Here is a 15,041-nt window from a genome sequence, read left to right on the forward strand (position 1 = left end):
TGTCTGCAAGTCTGTCTTTTAATAGGAGAACTATTTCCTTTATTATGTCCTTAGCCAGCCTGGGTCATAGGACTCCTGCTTGTACTCAGAGCAATCAGAGGCAAGGGGATGTCATGATTCCCCCTCCCAATATAATCAAGGGTGAGGTGAGAGGGGAGAGCAGACTGATATCGGAACCCCCACAAAAAATGAGCAGGAAAATAAATCTAGCCTTGGAGAAGGCAAATGTTCTAAATACCTTTAGTATCAGACATTGGCTTGATTTTCTTAGCAGTGATTTTTAAGCAGGAGTTAAATATTAGTCTTAATATCAACAGAGGGCGGAAGTTCCGAGGGCAGCATCAGAAAACTTGGTTGCTCTACAGATGTCAAGGGGTGTGTTCCTGTGTATGTGTGTGGGGGAGTGGAAGCAAGAGTGGGGTGTGCAGGGATTGTTAAAACGCATGAAATTGCGAGTGCTTCAAAATGTCAAGACCAGGGACACCCAGGGCTCTTGGGTTGTCCCCAACCTAAAACTTTTCTGGGAAGGACAGTTGAAGGGGAAAATCATTTGTAATCCTTTAATTTCCCCAAAGTTATTTTTACACCCCACATCTCTAATAGTCAACCTGGTTTAACTGAAGAGCAAAACACTTTATGCATAATCCGTTTGGAGGTTCCTAACCCCAGTGGCCCGGTCCTGCCCAGGTCCTTCAGACAGGATGCCCTAGCACCCAAATCTCAGGCTCCTAGGACAGGTGCCCAGATGGGGCGTGGCGGCGCTTTGGGGGGACCCGGCTCAGGCCCCGCGTGCCGCCCTCCCGGCTCCCGCCCTCGCCACCCCCAACAGACCCCCGCGCGCGCGCGGCCTTGTGGGTAACGCGGGGCCGCCAGGTGACAGCTAATGGCGGCGGCCGCCCGAGGCGGGCGCTAGAGCTGGGCTGCAGGAGGCGCTCGGTGGGACCTTCCGGCCGCCGCTCCCCGCGCGACTGTGGCGTCCCGGCGGCGGCAGGGCTTGGCGCGATATGGACAGGCCGGCGGCGGCGGCGGCGGCGGCAGTGGGCTGCGAGGGCGGCGGGGGCCCGAACCCGGGGCCGGCGGGCAGCAGGAGGCCTCCTCGGATCGCGGGGGGCGCCACCGCCAGCTCCCGGCAGCCCAGCGTGGAGACCCTGGACAGGTAAACGGGGCCCTGGCCGCCACGGCCTCCCGCGCTTCTACTCCCGAGGGCCCTATTAAGAGGCCTGGCCGCCCCCACCCTCGCGCGCCGCGCAGGGCCCAGCCAAAGCGGAGGTGGGCAACTCCTCTCTGGTCCCCTCCACCACCCTCCGAAAACCCTGTACCCCCATATACTGGCCAGCGCCCTCCGACCTGCCCTGGCTGCGCACCTGGCTCACTTCCGCCTCGTGAGCCCAGCTCCCCGAACCCCAGGAGGGGTTTCAGAGCTGTCAAACCACTTCCCGCGCTATCTCATGCAGCCCTAGGCGACCCCTTGGCTGTCCTTGCCCAGGCCACGCATGCCCTGGGGGAGATTTCGCCACAGCTTTCCTCTTTTAGGGTCACCTTGCCTCATGTGCTTTTAAGACCCCAATCCCACGGCTTGGGGGTTTTGATGTTGAGCTGGTTAGTGGGGACTGGAGGACCTGACACCGCAGGCATGGGAGCTGGTGCAGATTAAGGCAAAAGATACTGTGATTTGAAAAACTGGGATGGAAAACTTCCAAACTGCTCACGAGGCGAGAAACAGAATCGTTTACTTTCAGTTCTTCACACTTTGAAGGAACCGGTTTATTGTTTTCATTAACTCTTGCTAGCCTACTACATGCGAGGCAGGCACAGAACTAAGAGAAATTAGAAGCATAAACTGTGCATGTTCAACTGAAAAGAGCCATCCCATCCTCGGAGGACAAGGGATGGCTTATCCTCTAGCCTGGACATCCAGTTTTCCCATGTATTGGCCATTTCCCTGAGGCTAGACTGTGCTTAGGGCACAGACATTGCAATGTAACTCAGTGAGTTTCAGGAGTCCATTCCTGCCAGCCTTAGTCATAGCAATGTGCTGAACATTTTGGGAGTTTCCAGAAGCACAGGAACAACAAGAAACACTCCCTTACTTTGTTTCCATCTTGGTGTAATTACAATATATTTTATACAGTAATCATCCCAGTGGTTAGCTTCGCTAAAAACCACTCACAGCTGAAACAGCACTTGGAATGGCGATGTCACTCATCTTCAGATATTCAACAATGTATGAATGAGGTCTTGGTGAAAGAATACTCTGTAATACAAAATGGCGTTTGCTTTCTGGCTTACCATCTAGTGTAGAATACAAACAAACCCAAAGTTGAACTTGAATATGTTAAGTGCTAGGGTAGAGGTGGAACACAGAAGTACTTGGGATAGTGCATACAACTGAATCTTTTAAGAAGTTGAAGGCAATCAGAATATGTCACCCCAAAATATGCCTCATTTTCTGGTTTATTTTAGAGCTTTTGATGATCAAGGAAACCCTGAGAAAGGTGACTTGACTAATACCTCAAAGGGGGGAGAAGTCCACCCATATAGATACCTTGGGTGAGGCATTTCTAGGCAGAGGCCTGCACAAAGGCCCTGGGTGAGAGTGGGAGTGAAGTGTTCAAGGATTAGCAGGGAGACTAGATGTCACTAGCAGGGAGGGAAAAGTAAGGAATGAAGTTAAGGAAGTCACAGGAGCAGATGAAAGCCTTGGAGGAACAGAGGAGTGAATGATCTGATATAGATTTCACTAGGCTTCCTTTGTGGACAATGGAGGGGAAGGAGTTGAAGCAGAGAGGCTAGTAGGTAGTAGGCTATTGCCGTAGGCCAAGTGAGGATGGCAGCCCAGAGCTATCAGTGGAGAAGGGGAGAAGTGGCCACATTTTAGATATAATTTGAAGACCTGCAGGTTAGAGCCAGTAGGGTTTGCTGAGGATGGATTGTTGGATATGAGAGAAGCCGCAGGGAGAATTCCCAGGAATTTAGCTTGTGGAAAAAATGGTGTTGTTGAGATGGAGAAGTCGCTCCAAGTGGAGTAGGGTTAGGAGACAGCAGGGTCTTTGCTTTGAACATATCAATTATGAGATGCCAATTATATCCCAGAGCAGATGTCAAAGAGGCAGTTGGTTTATATGAGCCTGGAGTTCGGGGGTAGTGTCTGGGCTGGAAGCCTAAGTTTTAGAGGCATTGGCACACAGATGGGGCTTAAATTCATGAGGCAGGTGGAGTACATGAAGAATAATGGGGTCTGGAATAGGGAATATGGCAGTATGCCCAAATGCTTAGCAGATAAGAGAGACCCAATCTGGTGAATGGTCACCAGAGAGACACATTCACATATGAGAGGGAAGTGGTAGGTGGACTCTAAGGCAAACAGTGTCTTTTGGGCTGCAGTGGCTGGCTAACTGGCTCTGCCTTGCCTTGAGTTAGGTTGCAAGGCTGAGTGGCTGATGCTGGCACAGACAAGTTGAGTTGGTAGCAGCTCTGGGCCAGACTAGCGGCAATGTCTTATAGGAATGTTGGCATCAAAATCAGGGGAGTCCAGCTTGGGAGCCTCTAGCTTGCAAGTGGTTGCTGATACCAGGAGTGTGGAGGGCAATTGCACAGACTATAGAGAAGAGAGAGGAAGAGGAAACATGGCCTCCCTTCTCAGCCTTGTCATCAGAACAAGTTCTGATTCACACTCTTCTTTGAAGAGTGACCCATAGAGTGGAGGAGCCTGACTCTACTGGTGTGACTTGGCCATGGCCCTCAACTGTGGGGCCCTCATCTCCCTTCTGGATGTGTACTTCTCTTAACAATGATGAATGCAGTCCTGTAAGTGGGTGTGTTTTGCTGAAGGTCATGGAGCTAGCTGATGACAAAAATAGGGCTTGCATCCAGCCCTCCTGTCTTCCAGCCCAGTCTATCACACTGTGTGTAACTGCATCGGCCAGGACACTTCCAGTTGCAGGTGAAAAAAAAAATTCAATTAGCTTAAGCCAAAAGGAGATGCTTTGACTCATATAAATAGGAGGAGGATGGCCACAAGTATAGTTGGAGCCAGGGTTGCAGGTTGAAAATAGTCAGGACTGCCTGAAAGATATACCCCAAACCCACGCAGCCCTATCAATACACAACTTATCTCACTGAGGACAACTATGGCCCTGTCTAGTCAGAAGTAATTTCAGAAGACAGACTATTATCCCCATCACCCCTTTTAACAAGAGTTGGGAATGTTGGGGGGCCTAACACAGCCACATAGAAAGAAACCCTTTCCCCTCCTCCTCTTTCCTCCAAAGACAAAGACACAAAGGATCTGGCTAGCCCCACCCCCCAGAAGTATGTGCCAAAGGACCCTAACTTTCCAAGCAAGCTGTAGAATTTGCCCACCGCCCAAACCCCACATAAAAGGTGTCTCTATCTGCACTGCCTAGGCGGGTCATCTTTCCTTTCAAAAAACCTGGGCTGAACATCATCTCCTCTGCAGCCTCTGGCCTCTTCACTAAGCACCTTCGTTTGTATTCCCCCTTTTACTCCCCCTTTCTTGTTCTTTTTTTTTTATTTTTTGGTCTCACTTTTTATCTCTGTGGGTTCCTCAAGATGGTCAGGGTGGAGAGTGGTCTCCAGCATCTCTGGGTCACATCTGCACTGTTCAGGATCTAAGTGGAAACCCTGGGATTGGCCAAGCTTGGGTAACTCACCTACACATAGGGGCGAGAAGAGGAAGCTGTCAGCCCTCTCCTTTTCTTTGCTGCACAGAATCCTATGAAGTCAGGAAAGGCAGTTCCCCAAAGTAGAGAGAAGTGTCCTTATCAGAAAAAGGAGGAAGAGATGCTGTGCAGATGGTAATGACAGGTTACTCATGGTCAGTAGTTGGGTTTCTGTAGTTTCTTCCTACATGCAGCTGGATGGGTGCTGACAGAGAAAAAGGCATTATGATAAGAACAGTATGATATAAGCAGCCAGTAAAAGTGACTTAGCCTATAAAAGGGAAATCCAAATTCCTTCTTTTTCCTTTCCTCTCTCTCTTAGTTCAGTACTGTGGTAAATAGATTCGTGGCATGTGACAGGGTTTTCTGCCCATACAGCAAGTGCTTGTACTTATATTTTCAACCACACGGATAACCTCTGGGCTGTCTTGATTACAGACTGGAATTTAGATTACTAGCACAGAACATCCCTTTTCTATATTTTACTGTTTAGGTCATTTTATATGAATTGCCTGATGTTTCTGTCCTTCAGATATGTGAGCATGGACTTAATAAGTGATGTGACTTTTTAAAGGCCTGAAATGTTATTTACAGTGACAGCTAGCTGCAAGGTAAATTTTCATAAGCATCTTTTGCCTGCTAGCTTGATTTCTTCAGTGTCTTGACGAATCAGGATAGCAGCCTGGCCCCTACAGGCAATTGTTCATTCTCTCACTGCCTAGTTTGCTTTTATGGTCCTTTAGGTTAGGTGTGCACAGCCTGACCACTTGCCAGCTATGTGACTATAGGCAAAACTGGAGCCTTTCTGGAAGTTTTCTCCTCTGTAAAATGAGTCACTGTGAAGCTGGGTGAAGCTACATGTAGAGAAATGCTTTGAACACTTCGGAGCATTGTGGAAGTGGAAGATGCTATTTTTCTTTGCATTGTTGTGTTTTCATTTAAGACAGTTGGCTAGCATGTGTGCTGCTGGCTTCAGGTCAGTGGATTGGCCACTATAGGTTGTGTAGTGCTATGAAAGGACTGCAACTTTCTAACAGGGAATGTCCCTTCTGTGCTTCAATTTTTTCTTCTCAAAAACATGTTGGCTATTTCCTGTTCTGCCTTCTTGCCACTCCATTATTGTGAGAATCTGATCTATTATAATAAATCTGGAAGAACCTTTTGTAAATTCTCAAAGCACTGACTGAAATATAAGGTAGCATTAGTACTACACATACAATGTCATTTTTCTAGTCTGTTCTTTATTAATTCACATGATCAGCTTTAGAGAGTCCCTTTAGTTCATTCAAATGTACACTATTTTCTGGATTTAAAACTACAGTACAAAATGATTGAATGTTTGAAAATCATATGCTGTAACATAAATATTTCACTTTAGAATTCATTTTCTATATACATTATATTAAGAATATTTCTTCCATATAATTATAATAGAGTAAAATTCCGATAAGTGAGAGAGAATAGCTTATCAAACTGTCTAACAACTAGAATCTTAAACTTGTTTTTAAAAACATTGGTTGAGTCATTTAAAATTAACCTGGGACCTAATCTGACTTCCTACATCAGTCATTATTTCAATTCTTGTGTTAATAGTCTAATAAAAGTTCATTAATCTAAAATGAAATGTGCATATATCCCTATTCGGTGATCATTTTTTCAACAAGAGCCTGTATTTTGAAGTTTTTTTTAATAATGCTATTTCTTTTAGTCCTACAGGATCACATGTTGAATGGTGTAAACAGCTTATAGCAGCTACAATTTCTAGTCAGATTTCAGGTTCAGTGACATCAGAAAATGTATCCAGAGATTATAAGGTAAGCAACATTCAGTGCTTAATTTTTAGTATAGTAAGTAGCCAAGAAGCTTTGCAGTTTTAATTCAAGTGAGCCTTTTGCCCCTTGATACTCAACTACCATTTGCTTAGTAATATGGATGAAAGGAAAAATTTAGAAAAAAAAGTTTACCAGTATGCAGGATATGTGATCATAGTTTGTAATTCAGAGGAAAAGCTATTTTTAGACTATGATGATTCTTTTAAAACTGAGTTTCATTTTACTATAATAAATGCATGTATTTTCTTTGTTAGTATTCTGAATTTCAGAAAATACCTGATGTACAGGATTTCTCTAACTTCTGAATTTGTTTTTATATTTACATATTACCTGTGAGTATTCAGCATTAACCTGTGATACTAGAAAGCAAAAAAAAAAAAAAAGGAAAACTGCAAAATCTCAAAAACTATTGTATGGACAGCTTTATTTTTTAGGCCTTATTGAAGTGTGAAATCTCTTCTTGTTTATTTTAAAAGTTGGATTCCTGGTTATTCTAAAGTTAAGAGTGATAAGTTCCTTGTTGGCAGAGAGTGGGGCTCTTTTACTCACCCCTGGTTTCCCAGCATGATCCTGGAACACAATAGGTACTCAGTGAATACTTGTTTTTTTTTTTTTAGACAGAGTTTCACTCTGTAGCCTTGGGTAGAGTGCCATTGGCATATCTCACAGGAACCTCAAACTCTTGGCTCAAGAGAGCTTGCCTTAGCCTCCCAAGTAGGTGGGATTGCAGGTGCTCACAACAGCACCTGGTTAGTAGTTATTTGTTTTTTCAATTTTTTAGCAGAGTTGGGTCTTGCCCTTGCTCAAGGTAGTCTATAACTCTCGAGTTCCAGAATTCCACCCACTTCAGCTGGGATTACAGGTATGAGCCACACACCTGGCTAAATACTTACCGAATCAATTAACAAACAAGAAAAATCTCTTGCTCCATCTTTGTTAAGGCTAAAGACTAACTTTGTTTTAATGTCAATGAACTATTAATGGGTACATTCAATTAAACTACATTTGCATTTCAATAGTAGTGTTTGCTTGAATTGAGGTTTCAGTTTATTACAGTAATTTTTTTACTGGTAAGAGATGATTGATTTTTCACAAATATATTTGAAATACATTTGATATCATGGACTATCACCAGTAAACACTATCTCAGAATCATAGTCCTTTCCAGAAGTCAACTCTTACAGGTAAATAGTCTAAGAACTACAATACAGATCCTAATTAATTCTTAATAGTTGCTCTTCATTTACAGACTTTAGCCTCAGTCCCTCTTTAGCTCATGTGATAACAAGTGCAGAAACTGACTCAAGAGGCCAAAGTATTGAGATTTGGCTATGGTGCTGTCTCTTGCTTCATCCAAGTCAGCAGATGCTGTTGATTATGCCTATCAAAGGAAGACATAGCTGTGGCCTGGTAGACGTTAGATAATCTGCCCAGCTAGATGAGTAACAGTATATTTCTTAATAATTTTCATTGCTGTTCGGTGTTCATGTTTCCCCACAAAGGGTATGCTTGGGGCTCCTGGTCCTTAAAACCCAGTGAGGCAAACACACTTTCTCCAGGTTGGAGAAGCATTTCCTGCAACACTGATACCTGAGTGGCTAGGCACTGAACAGCCTCAGATCTCACTAGTCCCAGTTGTCCTATTCTCCCCACCTTAGCTAAGAAACTGCCCTCTGAGTGGAGAGGCTAGAGGACTCATATTAGCAGAGAATTAGCTCTAAGACCTTGGAGTGGTTTTCTTTAAGGACAATTTCTTAAGGACAATTATGAGTTAACTGTAATGTTTTCATTGTGGTTGAATAGTTGTTAGTATTTTACAGGTTCTGTAAAAGATTGGATGTTGACTGTGTGCATAGCTTTCTAACATTACATTAATAGATCAGCCTGAATTTGTACTTTAACTTGAAGCAGCTAAGATTTTTCCATTTTAGTCAACTTACAAATTTTGTGTAGCAGAATTAGCTCATGTTGGAATGGTTTAACAGATGGTATTCAGAAAAAAATAAGGCTTTTCTTTATTTTAGAAATTAAAATTTGAATTCCCTGTATAAGATTATAGCTATAGCCTTTGATGAATTATTATAAGAGAGCATGTTTGTAACTATCTTTTCATATTTGCCCTATAGCTAAATCTGTAAAGTTGGCATTAAATTTATAATTTAAGAGTTGTTATGCTTTCTTTAAGGAGATTTTTAAAAATAATAAGATCATAAAATATTTCTAAACCACGGGATAATTGTACATGCTACTTATAAAATAATTCTTAAAATCAGGGTAACCAAGATGGGCCTTTTGGATCCTTCTGGCATGGGAGCCATTGCATGGGGTTAACCAGAGAAAGTTCCTTGAGGATTTAAGTTAGAGTTAATAGTCAGAAATATTTAAAATTAACTATTGCATAAATATCTTATTTGAAATACACACTTAATTTGGGGACTAATTTATTATAGATTAAATTCAATATCAGTAATTAAATGGGAACAGATGTTTATGTCTATAGAGTGCTTACATCTTATTTGAAATGCTGATTGACTTCTGACTTGTAGGCTGCTGAGAGTGGTTCTGTATCATCATCATCATCATTGTCATCAACTCTTTAGCACACATAGGGCTCTTTGTTTTTGTAATGCTTTTTGACATCTCCTCCGTTTAAGCCTTAAAATAACTCAGTGAAGTTGGGTGCAGTGGCATAAGCCTTTAGTCCCCAGCTACTTAGGAGGTTGAGGGAGGAGCATTGCTTGAACCCAGGAGTTTGAGGCCCTAGTATGCTCTGATCATGCTTGTAAAAAGCTACTGTACTCTAGCCTGGGCAACATAGTGAGACCCTGTTTATTAAAAAGAAAAGAAAACAAAAACAATTCCAATAAGATAGCTATTATTATAATCATTTAACAGATGAGGAAAACTGGGGCCTAGAGAGGTTAAGTCATTTGCTTAGGGTCACACTGTTAGACTTGGGATTTAAACCCAAGCCATCTTATTGAAAAGCTAGAGTGCTTTTTAAATTTTGTCCCATTCGTCCCACCCCTATCCACTATTTTTCTAAATGTGGTCTTTCTGCAGCAGCACTCCAGGAGTGCCTGTAAAATTGCAGCTTCCTGGGCCCCATCCCAGAAATAGTGAATCAGAATCTCTGGGGAAGGGTAACATGTGTCTCATGCATTTCTTATGCCAATTAAATCTGAAAACCTTGGCTTCTTAGGTTGATATCTGTTGAAATTAGTTATAGGACCAGGTATTTCTGGTACATTCCTACAAATCAGAATAATAAACTCAAGTTAGATGTTGGAGAACAGTTATTTTATTATTTACTCGTATAAATTATCAGTCAGTCCAGTTCATCCAAAGTGTAGTACAAGTATCACTGATATCACATGAGATAAGTTTAGATGGTATGTCCATGGACATAGTTTAGTAGTTATGTAATTATTTTATTGTGTATTAGAAAAACTAGCACATCAAACTTTTGATTTAATGGATATTGTTTAGAGCTGGAAAAGTATAAAAAAGGAGTGAATTTTAAATCAATATGAAGACAAATATAAATTTTAGTATAGGTAGTACATGAGCTAGCAAGCCAAACTTGTAGAGGTGGTATGTGAAATGACAGAAGTTTAATAAACAGTGTCCCAGCTGAAAGAGTAGAGAGCTATTATGTTGCATTGTAGGTCAGCAAAATTGATAAATGTGTGCTTTAATACCAAGTCATCCTGAAAGTTAACTTGATGATTAAGATTACTGGACAAAATGTAATAAAATATTTTGTTTCACTGACCCTCCCCACCCACACTACCAACTCAATTACTTTCATTTTTACTAAGCCAACAAACACACAAAAAACTCTCTTGAATTTGCCAAAAAATTTGAGAACAAGATCTGAATGTAACCATAAATTAGATGAAATAATACAGTTACAGATTGTAATGAAACATTTTTAGGAATAATTAGTAGAAGCGACACAGTTGATCACAGCTCACATTGTTTAGAAAGTAGAACTAGGCCAGGAAGAGGGAACATGAGGGAGTAGTCAGTATTTTTTAACTTTGTGACCTTGTATAAGGGGGCTTACCCTTATCTGTACAGATAAAAGGGAATGGATTACATTATAAACCTCTAAATGCCTTTCTTTCTACAACATTCTTCAATTTTGTCCAAACGTATCTGACTCTGGTCAGCCTTATGGAAATTAGGACATTATAGTTTTAATGAGATCATCTTCCTTCCTCTGGGTCCATTATCATCATCGCCTCTCTGTTCCTCCCCTCTTTCTCTTTCCCTCATATGCACATACAGAATAGCCAAACTCTTCTCTAAATCCTCTGAAGATAAAGGAGAAAATGGAGAAGGTGCTGTACTAAGTTTAATAATTGGACAAGATAGTACAGTAATTAAATTCTGGATTCTTGAAAGAATTTCTAGAAGGGATTGGAGGGAAGGCAGAAGCAGTATATGAGAAAGGCTTTATTTTGCTTGAGGTGGGCCTTGGTTATTATCTCTTAAATTGGGTTAGGTGCTAGTCTATGGAAAGGAAGACTTGAGCATGATCTTTCAGAATCTGTGCCTGTAATCCATTGTCAATAGTCTGACCTCAAGACTTACTTATTAAATTGAAGGCTACAAACTCAGATGCCTACATGGGATAGTTAACACTCCATGGAAGAGTGCTGTGGAGAACTGGAGAACACAACATGCCCCCCTAAAAGCAATTAGATATTTAAAGAAACAAAACTCTGCTACAGTTTGAAAAGTGCTATCCTATCTATCAGGGGTTTTGTGAGAAAGAATTATTTCTTGAAAATGTCAAAACCTGCTCTTCTGCTTCTATAAAAATGAATCATATGTACTTGCTCTTATTCTTCACACTAAATACACTTAAAAACTCTGGACATTATCTATAAAATAAAGATAAAAACACAGAAAGGTAGAAAGAAGAGGCAGATTGGCTAGGGACCTCAGGACCTAAGGAATGACAGACATAGTTGTGAATTCCCTGGGTTTTGTTTTTGCCAAATACTCTTATATCCTAGATTCATTGTTGAGAAAGCCATCCACTTGGAAATGCCAATAGACACAGGTAAGAAAAGCCTACTCTGTCTAGCCTGAGGACAAGAAAAGGGGCAGCCTAGCCAAAAGGAAACTTTTATACACTAACCATTCTAGTCCAGCCAAACAGCAGAGAAAAAATCATGGCCCTACTTTTGCCAGCAAAGCCGATTGGGGAACCTCGATTCCACCCTTGCCAGGCTGTTCTGAGGCATACCAACCTCCTGCCAAGAGTAGTGTAAGAGGGAGCCTAGAGGAGAGTCAGGGATTTTACTACCATCCATTGGTAAGGAGGTTACCCACTCCATTGTGGTGTCACTGAAGGCCATATGGGGGGTAGTAATGAGGCACCCCTTTCCTTCTCAGCCAGAGGGTTTATGTGGAAGCCCAGCTGGGAGCTAGAACTCTCACCCCTGCTTAGTAGTAACCAGGAGTCCCCCCATAACCTCCAGTGTCAGTGGAGTCTGAGTGAGAAACCTGGACTCCCTACCTAGAATGAATTTATTATAGTACCCTTATTCTTCTGCCGGAGCAGTGTTAGACAAAGCAAGCTAAAACTGAAAGTTTGAATAAGATCCACAGTCTCAAAACATAATGCCCAAAATGTCCAGATTTCAATTATAAATTGAAAGAACAAGGAATATCTCAAACTGAATTAAAAAAGGGAATCAACAGATATTAAAACTGAGATGACAGAGATGTTAGAATTTAAAGAAGCTATCATAAAATTGCTTCAATAATGAATATCCTTGAAACAATGAAAAAATAGAAAGTGAAAGGAAAGAAATAGAAAAGTTTCAATAAAGAAATTGTGGTATATGTATACCATGGAATACTATGCAGCCTTAAAGAAAGATGGAGACTTTACCTCTTTCATGTTTACATGGATGGAGCTGGAACATATTCTTCTTAGTAAAGTATCCCAAGAATGGAAGAAAAAATACCCAATGTACACAGCCCTACTATGAAACTAATTTGGGACTCTCACATGAAAGCTATAACCCAGCTACAACTTAACAATAGGGAGAAGGGGGAAAGGGGGGGGGTGGGTAGAGGGAGGGGAATCGGTGGGATCACACCTGTGGTGCATATTACAGGGGTATTTGCGAAACTTGGTAAATGTAGAATGTAAATGTTTTGGCACAGTAACTGAGATAACGCCGGAAAGGCTATGTTAACCACTGTGATAAAAATGTGTCAAATGGTTTATGTAGTGAGTGTATGATGCCCCATAATCATATCATTATATACAGTTATGATTTAATAAAAGAATTAAAAAAAAAAAAGAAATGTGAGAGATAAAGAAGAACCAAATGGAAATTTTAAAACTAGAAAATACAATAACTGAACTAAACTCAGTAGAAAGATTCAACACCACAATAGAGAGCAGAGAAAAGTATCTGGGAACTTGTAAACAAAACAATAGAAATTACCCAATCTGAGTGAGAACATGAGAGAATGAGAGATAAGTGAACAGAGCCTTTGGGACCTATTGGACTGTAACTACAGATTTAACATTTGTTCCATCAAAGTCCTGAAGGAAGAGAAGCAGATGGGGCTGAAAACTTTTCAAATTTGTCATAAGACATAGCCTACAGATTCAAAAAGTTAAGCAAGCCCCAAACAAGAGGAACCCCCCCAAATCTGTGCCAAGACACATTATAGTCAAACTTCTGAAAACTAAAAAAAAAAAAAAAGGAAAAATCTTGAAAGCAGTAAGAGAAATAATATCTTACCTTAAGAAAAATTAATTTTAATAGCAGTGGATTTCTCATCAGAAACCATGGAGGTCAAAAGGAAGTGGCACATTTTTCAAGTGCCAAAACTGTCAAGCCAGTGAAAATATGCTTGAGGAATTAAGGGTAAATCAAAACATTTTTAGATATTGTCATCAGCATACCTACCTTATAAGAAGGACTAAAGGAAGTTCTCTGAACAGAAAGGAAACAATAAAAGGAGGAATCTTGAAATATGAGGAAGGAAGGAAGAACATAGTAAGCAAAAACCTTCTACAAGTAAAAAGTGAGATTAGGAAGGTCACAAGATACAAGATATTGAAAAATCAGTTGTATTTCCATATACTAGCAATACATGGAAACAAAATTTATAAACACAATTTCATTTACATTAGCATCATAACAATTAAATTTTTTGCTGCTGTAACAGAATATCACTGACTAATTTATAAAGAAAATAAATACATTTATTATAGTACTGAAGACTGAGAAGTCCAAGATTGAGGGGCCAGCATCTGGTCAGGGCCTTCATGCTGCATCATGACATGGCAGGAGGCATCACATGATGGGAGAGCAAGCATGCTAGCCCAGGTCTCTTTTCTTCTTATAAAGCCACCAGTCCCATTATTCGAGCCCTACCCTGATGACCTCATCTAATCCTAATTACCTCTTAACGGCCCCACCTCCAATCAACATACATATTTCAGGATTAAGTTTCCAAAAGATGAAATTTGGGGGACACATTCAAACCATAGCAGTAACTCTACTATTTTACATTCCCTCCAACGGGTGCACAAGCATTCCAATTTCTTGGCATTCTTGCCAACAGTTGTTATTTGGGATATTTGGGTGGGGGGGTTGTTACTTTCGAGATGTAGTTCTTTGTATGTTCTGGATATTAACACCTTGCCAAATATGTGATTTGGAAACATTTTCTCGTGAAATTTGGGGGACACATTCAAACCAAAGCAGGTATAAATCTAACAAAACATGAAGGGCTCAACTACAATTTGAGTTATACCTTAGAAACAAAAACAATGTAACCTAAACTTTTGTACCCTCATATTAATCTGAAATTACAAAAAAAAAAACAAAGAAAAAACCATGAACAGAACTTGTATGCTGAAACTACCAAATTTTTATGAAAGAAATCAAAGATCTAAATTAATGGAGACATATACTATGTCCATGTTATTTGGCTGATTCAACATAGTAAAGTTGTCATTTCTCCCCAAACTGATATACAAGTTTAGCATAATTCCCATCAAGATCCCAGAAAGAACTTCTGTGCATACAGGCAAGATTATTCTAAAGTTTACATGGAAAGGCAAAGAAACTATAATAGCTGAAATAATTTTGAAGAAGCGTAAAATAGGAGGAACTAGTCTACATGATGTTAAGATGTTGCTGTAGTAATCAAGACTGTTGGGCAGGGGTATAGACACATAGATCCATGGAACAGAACAGGGAGCCCAGAAGTTACACCACAGAAATATGCTCAACTGAGTTTTTCTTTTGCTAAGACACAAGAGGAATTTAATGGAGAAAGCAGTTTTTTCAACAAATGGTACTGGAGTAATTAGACATCGATAGGGAAAAAAAAAAAGAATCTTAATCTAAGTCTCACATCTTATAAAAAAATAAAGTAAAAATGGATTAAAAACATCAAAATGTAACCCTTTTAGAAGAAAATAGGAGACTATATTAAGGATCTGGGGCTAGGCAAAGGGTTCTTAGACTTGACACCC

General features: G+C 40.8%; 1 protein-coding gene across 8 annotated transcripts in view; it reads left to right on the forward strand.

The window, feature by feature from the left end:
* Positions 1-843: 843 nt before the first annotated feature.
* MTMR1 (myotubularin related protein 1) overlaps positions 844-15,041 on the forward strand; it is a 66,891-nt gene continuing 52,693 nt past the window's right edge. For 3 of the 8 annotated variants that reach the window (XM_053579430.1, XM_053579431.1, XM_053579433.1), the window contains exons 1-2: positions 868-1,156; positions 6,391-6,496. In XM_053579430.1, the coding sequence (XP_053435405.1) occupies positions 1,005-1,156; positions 6,391-6,496 (258 nt within the window). In that variant the 5' untranslated portion in view covers positions 868-1,004. Of the gene's footprint in view, positions 1,157-6,390; positions 6,497-7,295; positions 7,377-15,041 lie in introns of all 8 variants that reach the window. The other 5 variants (XM_053579426.1, XM_053579429.1, XM_053579428.1 and 2 more) reach the window with 4 other exon arrangements.

This window comes from Nycticebus coucang, chromosome X (genome assembly GCF_027406575.1).
Source record: "Nycticebus coucang isolate mNycCou1 chromosome X, mNycCou1.pri, whole genome shotgun sequence".
Lineage (NCBI taxonomy): Eukaryota > Metazoa > Chordata > Mammalia > Primates > Lorisidae > Nycticebus > Nycticebus coucang.